This window comes from Danio rerio, chromosome 18 (genome assembly GCF_052040795.2).
Source record: "Danio rerio strain M-AB ecotype USA chromosome 18, GRCz13ab, whole genome shotgun sequence".
In the NCBI taxonomy this organism is placed as follows: Eukaryota; Metazoa; Chordata; class Actinopteri; order Cypriniformes; family Danionidae; genus Danio; species Danio rerio.
In genome coordinates this window covers 47,869,342-47,885,254 of record NC_141038.1, presented here as the reverse complement: position 1 = coordinate 47,885,254, position 15,913 = coordinate 47,869,342, and the positions used below count along the sequence as shown (strand labels likewise).

Genomic DNA, 15,913 nt, shown 5'->3' with positions numbered 1-15,913 from the left:
TTTAACAAAAATTTAAGGAAAAGGGCATCAGAATATTTTTTTTCTTTTTTCAATTAAATTATAGTTAAATACTGTCAAGTTTTGTTGTTTACATTTGAACTCTTCAGTATATACTTAGAATAATTTAATATGAAACTACAAAATATAATACAAATGTTTAATATATCAAGTACACAGCAAAATGATATTTATATAATGTGCTTGAACTGTAGCACTACTTTTCCTTTCATTATTCACTTCATAATAGTAATTGATTAGTCGATTACGATTCCTATCAAAATATGCCAAAATAAAAAAGTAACTAATTAATTTTATTTTAAAAAGGTTTTAAAATTATTATTTAGCTTAGAATAAAATCATTTCTAATTTATAATATTTATTTTAAATAAAAATACATGACATCTAGCTATGTTCTCTTCGGTCTGTTCGGATTATAACAATGTACACGTAACAAAAATGGGGAAAAAATGTAATTCAAATGACATCAAATTCTTGTCTTCACCTTTTTTCAATTAAAATATTGTTTAACACTGTCAATTTTTGTTGTCTACAGTTTTGAGTATGCATGCTAATTAATTTAATATACAACACTACAATGTATAATATAACAAGTAAACTGCAAAAGAATATACATACAATGGGCTTGAACTGTAACACTACTTTTCCTTATTATTCACTTTGATTATTTAGATGATTAGTTATTGTTACAATTACTATCATAATGTGCCAAAACAAAAAACACAACTAATTAATAAAAAAGAGATTATTTTGCTTAAATAAAATCATTTCTTATTTAGGATAATAATTTTAAATGAAAGTAAATTACATCTAGCTTTGTTCTCTTCGGTTTAACAGTATTTTCGAAGGAATTATAACAATAAACACAACAAAAATGGAAAAAAATGTCATGAAAATGCCATCAAAATCGTCTCTTTGCCTTTTTTTAATTAAAATGTTGTTTAACACTGTCAAGTTTCGTTGCCCACAGTTGAACTTTTCAGTATACACGTTCAAAAATTTAATACGAAACACAATGCTTAATATAACAACATTGCAAAATTATGTTTGTATAATGAGCGAACTGTAGCACTACTTTTCCTTTTATTCATCACTTCGATTAATGAAGATGATTAGTCGATTATGGTTATAATTCCTATCAAAATATGCCAAAGCAAAAAAGTAACTAATTAATTTTGTTAAAAGAAGTTTTAAAATGATTATTTTTCTTATTTATATTTATAATATTTATAATATTTATTTTAAATAAAAATACATGACATCTAGCTATGTTCTCTTCAGTCTGTTCGGATTATAACAATGTACACGTAACAAAAATTGAAAAAACAATGAAGCAAATGTAATTAAAATGACATCAAAATCTTGCGTTTTTTTTTTTTCAATTAAAACATTGTTTAACACTGTCAAGTTTCGTTGTCTACAGTTCAACTTTTGAGCATACATGTTAAAAAACATTTATATGAAACACTACAATTCTTAAGATAACAAGTACACAGCAAAATTATAGTTTTAAAATGTGCTTGAACGGTAACAATACTTTTCCTTTCATTATTCACTTTAATTAATGAAGACTAGTCAATTAATCACATATAGTTACGATTCCTATTAAAATATGCCAAAACAAATAGTGTAACTAATTTATTTTAAATGAAAAACACCACCAATATGAATTTGCTTTGCTCATTTTATTATCAATATCATTAAAAATTCTCATACAGAATTTTACTATTTACAAATCTTTCTCATTTTATGCTGATTATCTTCTATATAAGGTACATTTCCCCACAACAGTGAGATAAAGTCCGAGGATGGCCTCCACAATAACAAACAGGCGGTTGTCTGTACAGCTTCACCTTGGGTCCGGATGTTTTTATGACAAAGGAGTCTGTTTTGATGAAACATTGGGGGCTGTGATTGGCCCTCTGTCCTAAACATCACAAATAAGGGGTGGTGCGACCTCAAGCGTTACAGTGGAGGATTGGCTTCTGTGTAATAAAGGCTAAAATTAACCATTTGCCCCCTCATAAAAAAGCCCCTTTTTATGAAGCGTACGAGGGGCGTGGTCTTTGACTTGTTTACCCCCACTGATTGGTCGCATTTAAAGTTGTGCTTGTATATTGCGTAGTTTGGGTGTGGCCTGGACATTCACGATCGTTCCCCAGTGCTTTAATGTCATTGCTGCCCGCCTGGTGTGACAGAAATATCGCACTTTTCATCCGCCACCTCCACCCACTCCTTCCTCTTTATCTCATTTGTGCGCATGTGCATCCATTACAGTAGAGAAGTCTTGTGTTTAGCCTTGTCATAACCGCCTATGGTCATAACCGAGCGGAGGAGCGTATTAATCGATAATTGACCTTTTTTTGTCAATAAATCGGTTATTACACCTATTTCAAATCGAAAGTGAACTATAAACGCTCTTATTATTCAAAGTTGTTAGCAATAAAGTACACTAGTGTGACTGTCGCTGTCTACAGTGTCCAGCAGATGGCGCTGATACATAATTACACGACTCCCATAATAACGTCTGAATGGAAGTTTGTCTATTTATTTATTATTGCAGTATGACACAAGTACAGTCAGATAAAACCATATAAACACGTTCGTCATAACGTATAAAACAAAGCACAAAATATAAAATTACATAAAAATTACATACAGGACAAAAATAATAACAAAAACAGGATCCTCTATAAATTTCTTCAATATACTAAGCAGTATTACTGATTTAGATTTTATTGTCTAAATGAGATGTCAAGACATAAATTAACAAAACAAGCATAAACAGAATCAAAATAGTTTAAAGTGTGACTTTTAAAAGGTTATTTAATAATAAATGGTCTATTGATTTCACACCACTGTTTCTATGTAGACTGAACACAAATGAATATTATGAAGTAATTAAATACACATAAATTAATAAATACATGTATTACCTGTACGCAGAACTTTATATTTCATTCATCATTTTCTTTTCAGCTTAGTCCCTTTATTGATTCGGCGTCACCACAGCGGAATGAACTGCCAACTTATCCAGCATATCTTTTACACAGCGGATGCCATTTGAGCCGCAACCTAACGATGAGAAACACTCATACACTCTTGTATTCACACACATACACTACGGCCAATTTAGCTTATTCAATTAACCTGTACTGCATGTCTTTGGACTGTGGGGGAAACCGGAGCACCCTAGGAAACCCACGCAAACATGGGGAGAACATGCAAACTCCACACAGAAATGCCAACTGACCCAGCCGAGGCTCAAACCAGCGACCTTCTTGCTGTGAGGCGATCATTCTAACCACTGCTACTTCATTAAATACAAATACTTATTTAATATACTTAGTTAAATACTAATATAAATAGTTAAATAATAATATACTTAATATACTTCGTTAAATACACTTATTTAATATACTTTGTTAAATGCTAATATACTTAGTTAAATAGTAATATACTTAATACACTTTGTTAAATACTTATACTTGTTTAATATACTTAGTTAAATGTTACTATACTTGATATATTTCATTAAATACACTTATTTAATATACTTCGTTAAATACTAATGTTAGTTAAATGATAATATACATTTACATTTATACTTAATATACTTCGTTAAATACAATGGTTTAATATACTTTGTTAAATACTAATATAATTAGTTAAATGTTAATATACATTTACATTTATACTTAACATACTTCGTTAAATACACTTGTTTAATATACTTTGTTAAATACTAATATAATTAGTTAAATGTTAATATACATTTACATTTATACTTAATATACTTCGCTAAATACACTTGTTTAATATACTTTGTTAAATACTAATATAATAATTTAAATATTAATATACTTAATATACTTCGTTAAATACACTTATTTGATATACTTTGTTAAATACTAATATAATAAGCTAAATATTAATATACTTCGTTAAATACACTTATTTAATATACTTTGTTAAATACTAATATAATAAGTTAAATATTAACATACTTAATATACTTCGTTAAATACACTTATTTAATATACTTAGTTAAATAGTAATATATTTAATATACATCATTAAATACACTTATTTAATATACTTCATTAAAAACTATATGCTTCTTTCATTCATTCATTCATTTTCCTTAGTCCCGGCTCAATCCCTCATTAGGAGTCACCACAGCGGAATGAACTGCCAACTAATATACCTAGTTAAATATTAAAATTGTTAATATAATTCGTGAAATACATATACTTATTTAATATATTTAGTTAAATTTATGTATTAACAGTATGGCTGTTTTCACCAATAATAATGAATCTTCTTAAAAACAAGCCCGCACTCCTAAGCATTATGACAACTGCTACACCAAAACGTCAATATTTTTAAACAAAACTATATATTTTGTTGATAATAATATTATTTGATACATCTAAAGTGAATAAATGAAAATAATATATGAATAAAGCAAATAAATGTCATATTCGTTAAGAAAGACTGCAATGGTTTCACCCAAAATATGTGCTTTTCCTGGTTTCCACAGTAACACGAACGATCTTTACGACAGAATACTGCCGTGTTCTGACAGGCCGGTGTCGTACATTTTTGCAGAATCACCATGGCGTCTGTGTTGAAAGAGACTGCGGGATTATATGAAACATTGAAAGCCGAGTGGAATAAAAAGAACCCAAACCTCAATAAATGCGGTGAGCTCTTGAGCAAGTTAAAGGTAAGATCGATTTTATGTAACAGAAAAAATATGTAAAAACTGTACAGATAAGCTGTAGTTGTGGCCTGAAGAGCAGTTAGCAGTGCAGCTATATTGAGTCCATTACGACGGATTCACGCTCATCAACAAACGCTTCATTGTGTGTTTTAGTTTATGGACGTTACGTAAAACTTGTATTGTTTTGTAAATTGTGAGACTTTGCGTTTGTTAACCCTTAAAGTAAAAAGTTAGCTAGCAAACCTCGAATTTAAATAACGTTACGTTAGCAGTGACACAAGATGACAGCGTGTGTGTGATCTGGGTAAAGCTGTTTTATATGAGCATATTCAGACTTTCTCCTTAATAATGTAGTTTCATTTAGGAATTTTTTTGCAAATTCTAAATTGTGAAATCATGTGAGCAGCCAATGAGTATCAAAGTACAACATTATTCAGTCGATTAAATAGTGCTAATTCATTTTCTTTTCGGCTTAGTCCCTTTATTATTCAGTGCTCGCCACAGCGGAAAGAACCGCCAACTTACCCAGCATAAGTTTTATGCAGCCGATGCCCTTCCAGCTGCAACCCAACACTGGGAAACACCCATACACTATTATTCACACACACATGCACTACCGGCAATTTAGCCTACCCAATTGACCTATAGCACATGTCTTTGGACTTGTGGGGGAAACCGGAGCAAAAAACTGAAAACCTGTAAGCACTGACTTTCATAGTAGGAAAAACAAATACTAAACTACCTGACAAAAGTCTTGTCGCCGATCCAAGTTTTAGGAACAACTTAATAATAACTTGACTTCTAGTTGATCATTTACTATCAGAGGTGGCTTATATAAAAGGCAAAGGCCTCTAGATAACGCAGATTTTATCACAATAAAATATGATCATGCCTTGATTTTTAATTATTGGGTTGGGGGTGTTTGATAGAGTGCGCACCAGCATCTGAAGAGCGAGGAGGTATCCGGGGGTGAGAAGGGTGCGCGACTTACTTGAGGACCAGGAGGGAGACGCGCAATTTCCAGGAGATTATCACTTGTTTGCAGGCATTATGAGTCCCGCAAATGCATAGAGACTCCTTGAACTTCCGGGATACTTAGGATGTCTGAATATCACGTTAAACAACTATAGTGAGACGCGATCCAGCGGTACATCCTTGATAAACTGTCTGTCATGCACTGCTCTTTCTGGAGCTCAGAGGAGCACATGACAGTGTGTGTGTGTGTGTGTGTGTGTGTGTGGTAACGTGACATGCGTTTTCAGCGGACGGAGAGCTGTTCAGAAATGCTAGGTAAAACACGGTGTGGATGTGGATCATTTACGTTCTAAAATGGCATTTTAACACTAAGACGTATTAGTGTAAACGGGGCCAAAGTGTGTATTTTTCGCAAGTGGGTTGGCGACAGTGGCAGGGCAGAGGATCGGCGATGCCAGCTCAACATCGTGTTGTCTATTGGCCATCGGCGAGGGACGATGACATCATCTATCAGCCTAACCCTATCCCAGAGATCATCAAGGCTAGTGACTGGGAGGCTGGTGACTGGGCTGGCCAATCCTGGAGCACCTTGACCTGCTTTGCTTTCAGGAACTTTAATGTGGAGACTGAAGTATATGAGGAGCGCTATCCTGCTGAAGAATTTGCCCTCTTCTGTGGTTTGTAATGTAATGGGCAGCACAAATGTCTTAATACCTCAGGCTGTTGATGTTGCCATCCACTCTGCAGATCTCTTGCATGCCCCCATACTGAATGTAACCCCAAACCATGAATTTTCCTTCACCAAACTTGACTGATTTCTTTAAGAATCTTGCGTCCAGTTGGTCTTCTGCAGTATTTGATTGGGATGCAGTTCAACAGATGAGTCATCAGATAAATCCACCTTCTGCCACTATTACAAATAATCAACTAGAAGTCAAGTTATTATTTGTTGCTCTGACAACTGGGATCAATGACAAGACTTTTGTCAGGTAGTGTATGGAAGCCAATGGTTACAGGTTTTCAGCTCTCTGTAAAATCTCTTCTTTTGTGTTTTACTGAAGTAAGAAACCCTCAAGTGGTTACAAACCTTTATGTGAGGAAATAGTAAGATTTGATTTTCGGGTGAACTATTCCTTCAAGACTCATATTTAATGCAGTTGTCATGTGTTAAATCCATTGTGTTGTGTGTGATTGAGTTTTATTTTTTTCCAAAGATTTCCCTGTTGGAGTTGAACTTTCTACCAACCACTGGGACCAAACTAACCAAACAGCAGCTTATCCTCGCACGTGAGTATAAATAAATTGTATTTGAATGAGATGTGTGTAGCTGAAACAACTGATAAATTTCTTTTATGATGTCATTTTTCTTTAAGGAGATGTTTTGGAGATTGGAGCGCTGTGGAGCATTCTGAAGAAAGACATCCCCTCATTTGAACGCTACATGGCTCAGCTTAAATGCTACTACTTTGATTACAAGTAATTCAGTTTTCCATCATATCTCACTCAGCTGCCATAAATTGAAATTTTCTTTTGGGTTTTTTGCATATAAAAAGGTCCTTGTACTATAAAACATCCTGTATGTTCCAAAACTATTTGTGTGTCCAACAACATTATTGAAACCTATCGGCCATATTTTGTGCAAGTATGACATACCAGTACCATATGACAGTATAGTTGCAGAAGAAGGTCAATGTTTTTGAAGTAGAAATATGAGACAGATGCAAAAATGGGTGGAAAAATTGCTTTTGCCTTACCTTCTGTGTGATCCTAACACTTTGTCTACACTGAACAAAAACTTTTAGTGGCAAAACCACTTCATGTTAGAAATGGCACAAGTGCTTGGGGGAAAAAAGAGATGGAAGAGTTCAGTTTGCCGAACAAATTATTGATCATGTTTACAACTAAATATTCCAGTATTCCAGTAGTAGTTGCATTGGCAGCTCAACTGGACAGAAAAGGCATGTTTATGCTGATAAATATAGGTAAGAAATATATATACACCTGTTATCACTGGAAATAGAACATTTTTAGACTGCTTTTAAAAGGAAGATAAGCATGGGGATTGAAACATTTTGGAAACTCTGTATTTGTGCATGTTAGAAGATCAAATCTGTAATTGAAGCCTGTGACATAAATATGCACACTGATTTTTTTTTTTTTTTGTGTACTATGCTCAATTGTTTTTGGTGTAGACATGGTGTTATAACAAGGAACAGTGTTCCATTTGTTGTTTTATAAATTTTAGACAGTTTGATGCAGTCTAAGAGCCCTATAATACACCCGGCATGTTTGGCGTGATTTGTTGCTATTTTCAGACCAGCGCAACCCTAATTTTCACGATTCGTGCCACGTTGTTTAAATGGCAAATCCATTTGCGCCACTTTCTGGACTCAAAGGTGTGTCGGTCTATAAAGGAGGTGTGTTAAGGCGCATTGTTGGAGCGTTGCTATTTTGAGAAACAGAAATAGCAGGTCTAAAGTCCAATGCAGAGCGCGTTAGTTATGCGCCTATATAGGTTCAAAACGGGATGTACAGCAATACACAAATATATTTACATTAAAAAGAATAAAGGATTAAAATGTTACAAAAAATATTATTTACTACATAAACGCCCTCTCTATGCCTTCATGTGTGGGGGGCTTTTTTCAGTTTATTCATGACAATTAGCATTTTTATTATAATGTTGTTATTAATAGCAGTATTAATTATTTTGTGCATATTTATATTTGTTTTAATAAAAACAAGTTTAGATTTGTTCACCTTTTTGTGTTTTGTAGACGCATCACCATATGTGGCATAAGAGCAGGACGTGTGTTTGGATGTAACACTTTTTTATTATTGATTATTTATTCGGTTGCAGGAAATTAGAACTGAATTTATAAATAGTTTTGAAAAAAATCTTTGCTCTTAACTAACAAAATTGTTAGTGTAAAAACTGTAGGCTAATGAATGTAGGCTAATGGATGTCTTCAGTGGAGTGCGTACAACAACGTTTACTGATTCACGAAAGTAAAGGAGTAAAGTAAAGGTAAAGAGGACGAGGCTCGTTCTTATATGCAAAGATATATAGCAAAATGAAAGTTAAACTATATCCTTTACTTTTGCCATTTCCAACCACAGATTTAAATAGTAAATACATACTAATTTTAATACTTTTTTAAATACTAAACTGTTGCAAAAGTTAAACCGAAAAATGTAATACCCAAATTTAACAAAATTTTGCTGTTGGTTCCTAAAACAGTGTGATGAAATGTACATTCAAAGGAAATATTGGAGACAGATTTAGGGTATTTGTTTAAGGCCATTATATGCATATATAATTATCCATTTTCAATGGTTGTATACTGCAAACTATTACTTTCAAGAATAAGGATTTTTGCCTGTCTTTGCTCCTGTTACAATTCCCCATCTTCTGAAATGTCACAGGGATGAGTTGCCTGAGTCGGCCTACAGGCACCAGTTGCTGGGACTAAACCTGCTCTTCCTGCTCTCTCAGAACCGAGTGTCTGAATTTCACACAGAGCTGGAAAGACTGAGCGCAAAGGACATCCAGACGAACGTCTACATCAGACACCCAGTTTCATTAGAGCAGGTTTGAGACACTTGTCACTTAAATTGAACTTGTACAGCAAATGTCTGCTTTTTTCCTACCTTTTTCTTTCTTAATTTCAGTATCTGATGGAGGGCAGTTACAACAAGGTATTTCTTGCCAAAGGAAATATTCCCGCGGAGAGCTACACCTTCTTTATTGATACTCTTCTTGATACCATCCGGTAGGGGTTTTATTTGTGGTCTAATTATCTCAGTGTTGATGATTTAACTGTCTTGAATAGATTTGGTCTTTACCGAGTCATTTACATGTCTTGTGTTTTGTTTGTAGAGATGAGATTGCAGGTTGTATAGAGAAAGCATATGAACAGATTCAATTCAATGAAGCCACGCGGGTGCTTTTCTTTTCCTCTCCAAAAAAGATGACAGACTATGCAAAGAAAGTAAGTGTTTAATGTGTTTCTCATAAATGTCTGAATTTGGGGCTGACAGGATCTTCATAGCAGCCTCAGCCAATGAAATTAGTCCGTAATCGACTACTGTCTGAACTGGTGTATTTGCATTAAACAATCTGATTGGCTGATGCGTCCGTTTGGCGCTTGAAAAGTTGAGAAATTTTCAACTTCTGCAGTGAGCGACGCCACTGAAACGGCGCCAACGCATGAGAAAAGGTAGGGGTACAAAAATGAAATTGGTATTGGGCCTTAATATGTAAGTCACTCGCACTTGACCCTTCATCCGCATCTGGTGTGAACATACCGCTATAATTAGCTTAAAATGTTTTCAATAAAATAATTAACTTTTATCAATGATTGTTATACATTTAGCTGGTATGTGTAACAAGTGTGACTGATAGCATACAGCAACATCTGGTCGTAAAAACTGACCTCTATTCAAGAGAGAATTGCAATGCATTTAGAAAATTTCAGAATGGATGCAGAATCATTTCTTGATTCGAAGTGCAGTGGTTTATTTTCTCAGCCCTAAATGGTACATTTGAAAAAACAAGAGATGTTATTTACATATTCATTTGCGCACTGCGCCCAGCTATATGGGGGACATAAACATTTTCACTATACTGCTGCCTGGTTATTTCAATCAGAATTTAGCATTATACTGCCCAAGCGTTGCATTAAAACAAACATTTGAGATTGGCTCAGGTCAAACAACAGACAAAAATAGTTGACTCAACTTAAATTTATTGAACTTACTGAATTTACTGCAGAGCTTTTTGAGTTGCCTCAACATAAACCGAGTCAACTACAGCAGTTTCTCAACCTTGTTCCTGGAGGACCACCAGCTCTGCACATTTTCCATGTCTCCTTAACCAAACACCACTGATTCAGATCATCAGCTCATTAGCAGAGACTGAAAGACCTGTAATGGGTGTGACCAATGACTGTAAAAAATATGGACGACACGACAGCCCTTTTTCCCATTGAACGCCTTGAGGGCAAAACGCCTGCTTGACGGGCACAAACTGTCGCAAAAGACTGCTGAAATTGGAGCCAGACATGCGCAGAAGGACTGTCTGATGGAGCCAGAGGAGGAGCCGCGAAAATGAGCAGAGTCGAGCTTCCAATCAAACGCTTTATGTAAAATCAACTACGCCCCCCGAACTTCTCAGCATGCGTTTGCTGTCATATCAACACAAATGGATGTAATAACGTTAACAAATATGAGGGTTTTATATATTCAATCGCGCCAGCTCCAGGCCGCAGCGCATAACTTACTCGCGGCGTCGCGGGCTGATTCCGGCTCGCATGCGGCAGCGCCTGCTCGCTCGGCCGCCGCATCTGGCTTGATTGACTCGGGCTGGAATTGGGTAGTGAGTCCAGGCATCCGGAGTTGGTCCAGCAGAGGTAACATTAGTCAGTCTGAGCTCTGAGAGATAAGTCTCCGGCAGGCGAGAATCTAGCCGGAACTGTGTTTTGCTATCTGGGTGGCTAGGCGTGTATCAGCAAACTAATAAAGCCCTGAACTTAGCGAATAAACAGTGTTCCACCAGGATCATGTATGTCAGAAACTGTAGTTTACTGCTGAACTTATTTTGTCATGGTAAAATAACACAGAAATCGAATAATAACATTTCAGTCTACTTCAGTCTCCTGCCGAAGCTCAGACGCCGCGCTTTGAGAAACTGTCAATCACAGCTGTCAATCACGATGACACGCCCAGCATTAAATTACTGCTAAAAACAAACTGTTTACAAAAATGAAGATCTGCACCTATTTCAGCACAATAACCAGAGCCTTAATCGACCAGAACTATCTTTCGGGACATTTTATTGCAAGTGTAATATTTTTTTTTATTTGGGCTCAAGTCTCCTTCATTAACACGGAGGAGGCGGGCTTTATGACTTGTACTGCAGCCAGCCCCCAGGGGGCGATCTAACGGCCGAAACCTTCACTCAAACGTAGGCTTGCGGCACACTTGGGTGTGACAGACAAAGGAGAGACTTCCAAAACATGCAGTGTTGGTGGTCCTCCAGGAACGTGGTTGAGAAACAGGTTGGGTTTGAGTCAGCTCAAAGCTGTGCAACAAGTGGCCTTTCAATTTTAAATAGAGTCAGTTTTTTTATAGCGATGTATTTTCCACGCATTACAATGTTGACGTTTTGACTTTTGTGCTCCGCAGAGAAACTGGACCCAGAGTCCTGATGGATACTACTCATTCAGCACCCAGCATCAAAAGACAGAGGAGGTGACCATCCCCTCCACAGAACTGGCCAAACAAGTCATCGAGTATGCAAGACAGCTGGAAATGATTGTGTAGTGTGGATATTTGACACATGTATACATAAAGGTTCACATTTGTTCATCCAAACATACAAATAAAAGCATTGTACAGTGGCCATATATCTGGACTCAGTTTAGACAGCGGATGACACACCCACAAATAATGGATCTCAGAGGCCTACGAATGATCAATATCTGCCTGTATCAGGGTCTCTTGGTATGATTGTGTGTTGGATGTGTGTTTTCAGTAACTCTCTTGCATTACTGGTGATCATCTAATAACCGCTCTAAGTTTTTTTGGAAATAAACATTTAATACGTATAGTTTGAATATCAAGTTGTTTTTTCCCCTCAATGTTTAATGGGTTTTTTTTAACAAAAGTGAGTTTGAGAGTTTGGAAAAGTGGGTCTAGATAGTATGTTGGGGATGGAAGCTAAACTTCACTGCTTATTCAATGTAATCCCAGGAGTATTCATTGAATTATTGTACTCTCCGCCTTGTATCCTAGCAACTGTGAGAGGATTGGTTAAAAGTTTGCAGATGTTTTTCTTTGTTTATCCTGTAATGGGATAAAAATCCCCCAAATTGTCAAAAGGAAGTGACAGTTCATAGTAAATAAAACTGTTTTTTCTGATTCTTATAAGTGAAGTTTATTTATAAACTTATTTCGAGGGGATCAGTTGCTTATGATTGCTTGCGGCTGACCCTGCATTATCCGATTTATGATTCGCCAATCAGACAATTCCTAAGCCACTATAAATACCCTAAAGCCCTGCTCACACTGTGAGATTTCAGCCATGATTTTGTCCTCTGAGACAAATTTAATTTAAGATTTCTGAAATCCTAGGCTAAAATCGTTGATCTTTGATTGTTGGTTTGACATGTTCACAGACAGCTCGTTGCGATCAGATTTTTCCTCCGATGAAGTTCTGGCACTGTTAGAAGATTTCAGACACTTTCCTGCAGTGTGACAACAGCTGCGATGAGCGTCAATCCAAGAACCAATCGGAGCACAGAATCTAATCCACAAGAAGCGAAATCCATGCAACAATTGAAATGACCACAGGGAAATGTCAAAACTGTTTTTTCTTATTGGTTTTATTATTGAGACACGCCGTGTGCAAAATTTGCAGCTACAGATTGTTTACATTTGCTGTGGGGAATCGTTTCAGAAAGCAGTATAGTAAAAGTGTCACGGGTGGAGGACGTCAAACTCCGGTGGCATTTTTTTTTTTGTGTTTGGCGTGTCTTCATTGTCGTTCAGTCTGACTTTATGACGGCTGAGAACTTATAGTGTGACATGGGTGTCATGTTCGTGCAGTCTGACATGCTAGAATCATTCAGGATTATAAAAAAACTTGGGCTTAAGTTTCATACCACAGTCATCTTCGTTTGAAGAATACCCCCTTCCACCCCTACTCTTCCTTTCCTAGAAAAGTGGCATGGTGGCCTAGTAGCTAGCACTGTTGCCTCACAGCAAGAGCGTCTCTGGTTCTAGTCCTTACCGGGCCAGCCAACGTTTCTGTGCGGAGTTTGCACGTTCGCCCCGTGCTCATGTGGGTTTCCCCTGGGTTCCTCCCACCGTCCAAAAACATGCAACTTAAGTTAATTGACTAATCCAAATCGGCACCATAGACATGCTCCTAGTAAGTAGTTTTCTCTTAAGAGCAATCACTCAATCATTAGCAACTACAGCAAGGGAGTTCTCGAGATCTACCTGAGCTTAAACTACCGTTTGAAGGCGAGAGGGAGCCCCGGGCTCCAGGATCTTATGAGCTCAGGGCTCTCTCCTGGGACAGCATGCCAAACATGCTTTATAATCAATCATCAGCTAAGTGTGAACTCTTGAAAATAGAAAATAAACATACGTTTGGCTAAATATCCAGTTGCAACATGTACAACCCATCTGACAACTTTTAGCTTTCACAACATGTTTGAAACCATCATACAAAACAAAACTAGAGAAGGCACATTACTGTAATTCAATCTTTGACTCTGACTTTTGCTGAATGAAGCTTTTGGGACAAATAGAAAGTTCTCAGGAATATGATCACATTTAATTTTTTACACAACTATATGTTACATAAAATATATATATTCAGCTTAAAAGAGATTTTTTTTTTTCAAAATGCACTGCAAGTTAAGAGAATATGAAAAAAAAACACCAATAAACTAACAAACCGATAAAGATGCTTTCTCAATATGTCAATCTGTAATTTTCTTAACTTGCAGCATGTTTGAGCTCTCTCAGCCACCATAGATTTTTGTGATTTTTGATGATGAGAAAAGGAACCTAATGTCGATCTTTATGAAGTGTGAATATCACTAACCTACACTACCTGACAAAAGTCTTGTCGTTGATCCCTGTTGTAAAAGCAACCGATAATAACTCGACTCATTCATATGGGACCATGGTTCTTGCTTTGTTTAGAACTTCAGGTCAAATGTTTTGATTAATATATATTAATAAATTATAAACCCCTTTTCAATAACTAATTGCAGATTACACTACCTGACAAAAGTATTGTCGTCGATCTCAGTTGTAAGAGCAACAAATAATATCTTGACTTCTAGTTGATCGTTTGGAAAAGTGTCAGAAGGTCGATTTTTCAAAGGAATCATCTGTTGAACTGCATCTTAATCAAATACGGCATAAGACCTGGTACCCGCATGAACTCAAGATTCTCACAGAAGTCAGTCAAGTTTGGTGAAGGAAAAATCATGGTTTGGGGTTACATACAGTATTGGGGAGAGCAAGAGATCTGCCGAGTGGATGCCAACATCAACAGCCTGAGGTATCAAGACATTTGTGCTGCCCATTACATTACAAACCACAGGAGAGGGTGAATTCTTCAGCAGGATAGCGCTCCTCATATACTTCGGCCTCCCCATTAAAGTTCCTGCATGCAAAAAAAAGGTCAAGGGGCTCCAGGATTGGCCAGCCCAGTCACCAGACATAAACATTAGTGAGCATTTTTGGGATAAGGAGAAGGAGGAGGCATTGAAGATGAATCCAAATCTTGATTAACTCTGGGAGTCCTGCACGAACGCTTTCTTTGCCATTCCAGATGACTTTATTAATACGTTTTATGATTCATTGCAGAGATGTCATCACAATATTCATTGTTTCTCCACTGCAGCACGACTTTATATTCTATACTGTACATTATTTCTGTTAGTTGACAATACTTTTGTCTAAGCAGAGTCAGACCTTACTGTCCTAATTAAATCATTAAAAAAATCAAGGCATGATCATATTTTATTGTGGTAAAATCAGCGTAATATAGAGGCCTTTACCTTTCATATAAGCCACTTCTGATACCAAATGATCAACTAGAAGTCAAGATATTATTTATTGTCCCTAATGACTCTATTGTTATATCATGTTTTCTATTTTAGATCAGTTGGTGTATATACAAAAAAAAATTTCAATAGCACATACAATGTTAGAAAAAAAAATCAAGATTATTAGTTTTGATCCTAATGAGAAAAAAAAAAAAAAAAATATATATATATATATATATATATATATATATATATATATATATATATATATATATATATATATATATATATATATACAGGCCTGTAGCCAGCGAGGATTCGGGTGGTTCAAAAGACCCACCCCTCAGTGACAAAGGTCCAGAATTTGTCTCATACATGAGCTCATTTGCTCTTTTTTGACTGCTACACCATCATGAATTGTTAAAATAACACATTGAAAAAGGCTTTAAGACCAAGCTGAATCATCTGTTGACTGTCACATCAGTGTGACTTCAGTTATACAGTTTTGTACAGGAGTCCAACATCCAGTTGTGCAAAAACATATACCATGGGATGTTACTCTTGAAACAAAAAATTATCAATAAAAAGGTGTGAAGCACCAAAAGTGGCTTATAAAAAAATA

General features: G+C 35.9%; 1 protein-coding gene and 1 long non-coding RNA gene across 5 annotated transcripts in view; one reads left to right on the top strand and one right to left on the bottom strand.

The window, feature by feature from the left end:
• Positions 1–2,995: 2,995 nt before the first annotated feature.
• The window catches only part of LOC141378670 (uncharacterized), a 34,056-nt gene continuing 21,138 nt past the window's right edge, over positions 2,996–15,913 (bottom strand). The window contains exon 4 of the long non-coding RNA XR_015515411.1: positions 2,996–3,093. This is a non-coding gene — a long non-coding RNA (uncharacterized LOC141378670). The remainder of the gene's footprint in view (positions 3,094–15,913) is intronic.
• Positions 4,595–12,649, top strand: psmd8 (proteasome 26S subunit, non-ATPase 8). Of its 4 annotated transcripts, none has more exons than NM_001002131.2 (7): positions 4,595–4,747; positions 6,934–7,006; positions 7,093–7,195; positions 9,146–9,311; positions 9,392–9,492; positions 9,600–9,711; positions 11,906–12,645. In NM_001002131.2, exons 1-7 carry the CDS (start codon positions 4,637–4,639, stop codon positions 12,041–12,043), a joined length of 804 nt encoding a protein of 267 aa, NP_001002131.1. In that variant the 5' UTR covers positions 4,595–4,636; the 3' UTR covers positions 12,044–12,645. The 4 variants fall into 4 exon arrangements, 2 of the variants coding, with proteins under 2 accessions (NP_001002131.1, XP_087147984.1); XR_015514242.1 differs by having other exon boundaries at positions 4,626–4,747; positions 9,600–10,536; positions 11,743–12,649; XR_015514241.1 differs by having other exon boundaries at positions 4,626–4,747; positions 9,600–10,549; positions 11,760–12,649.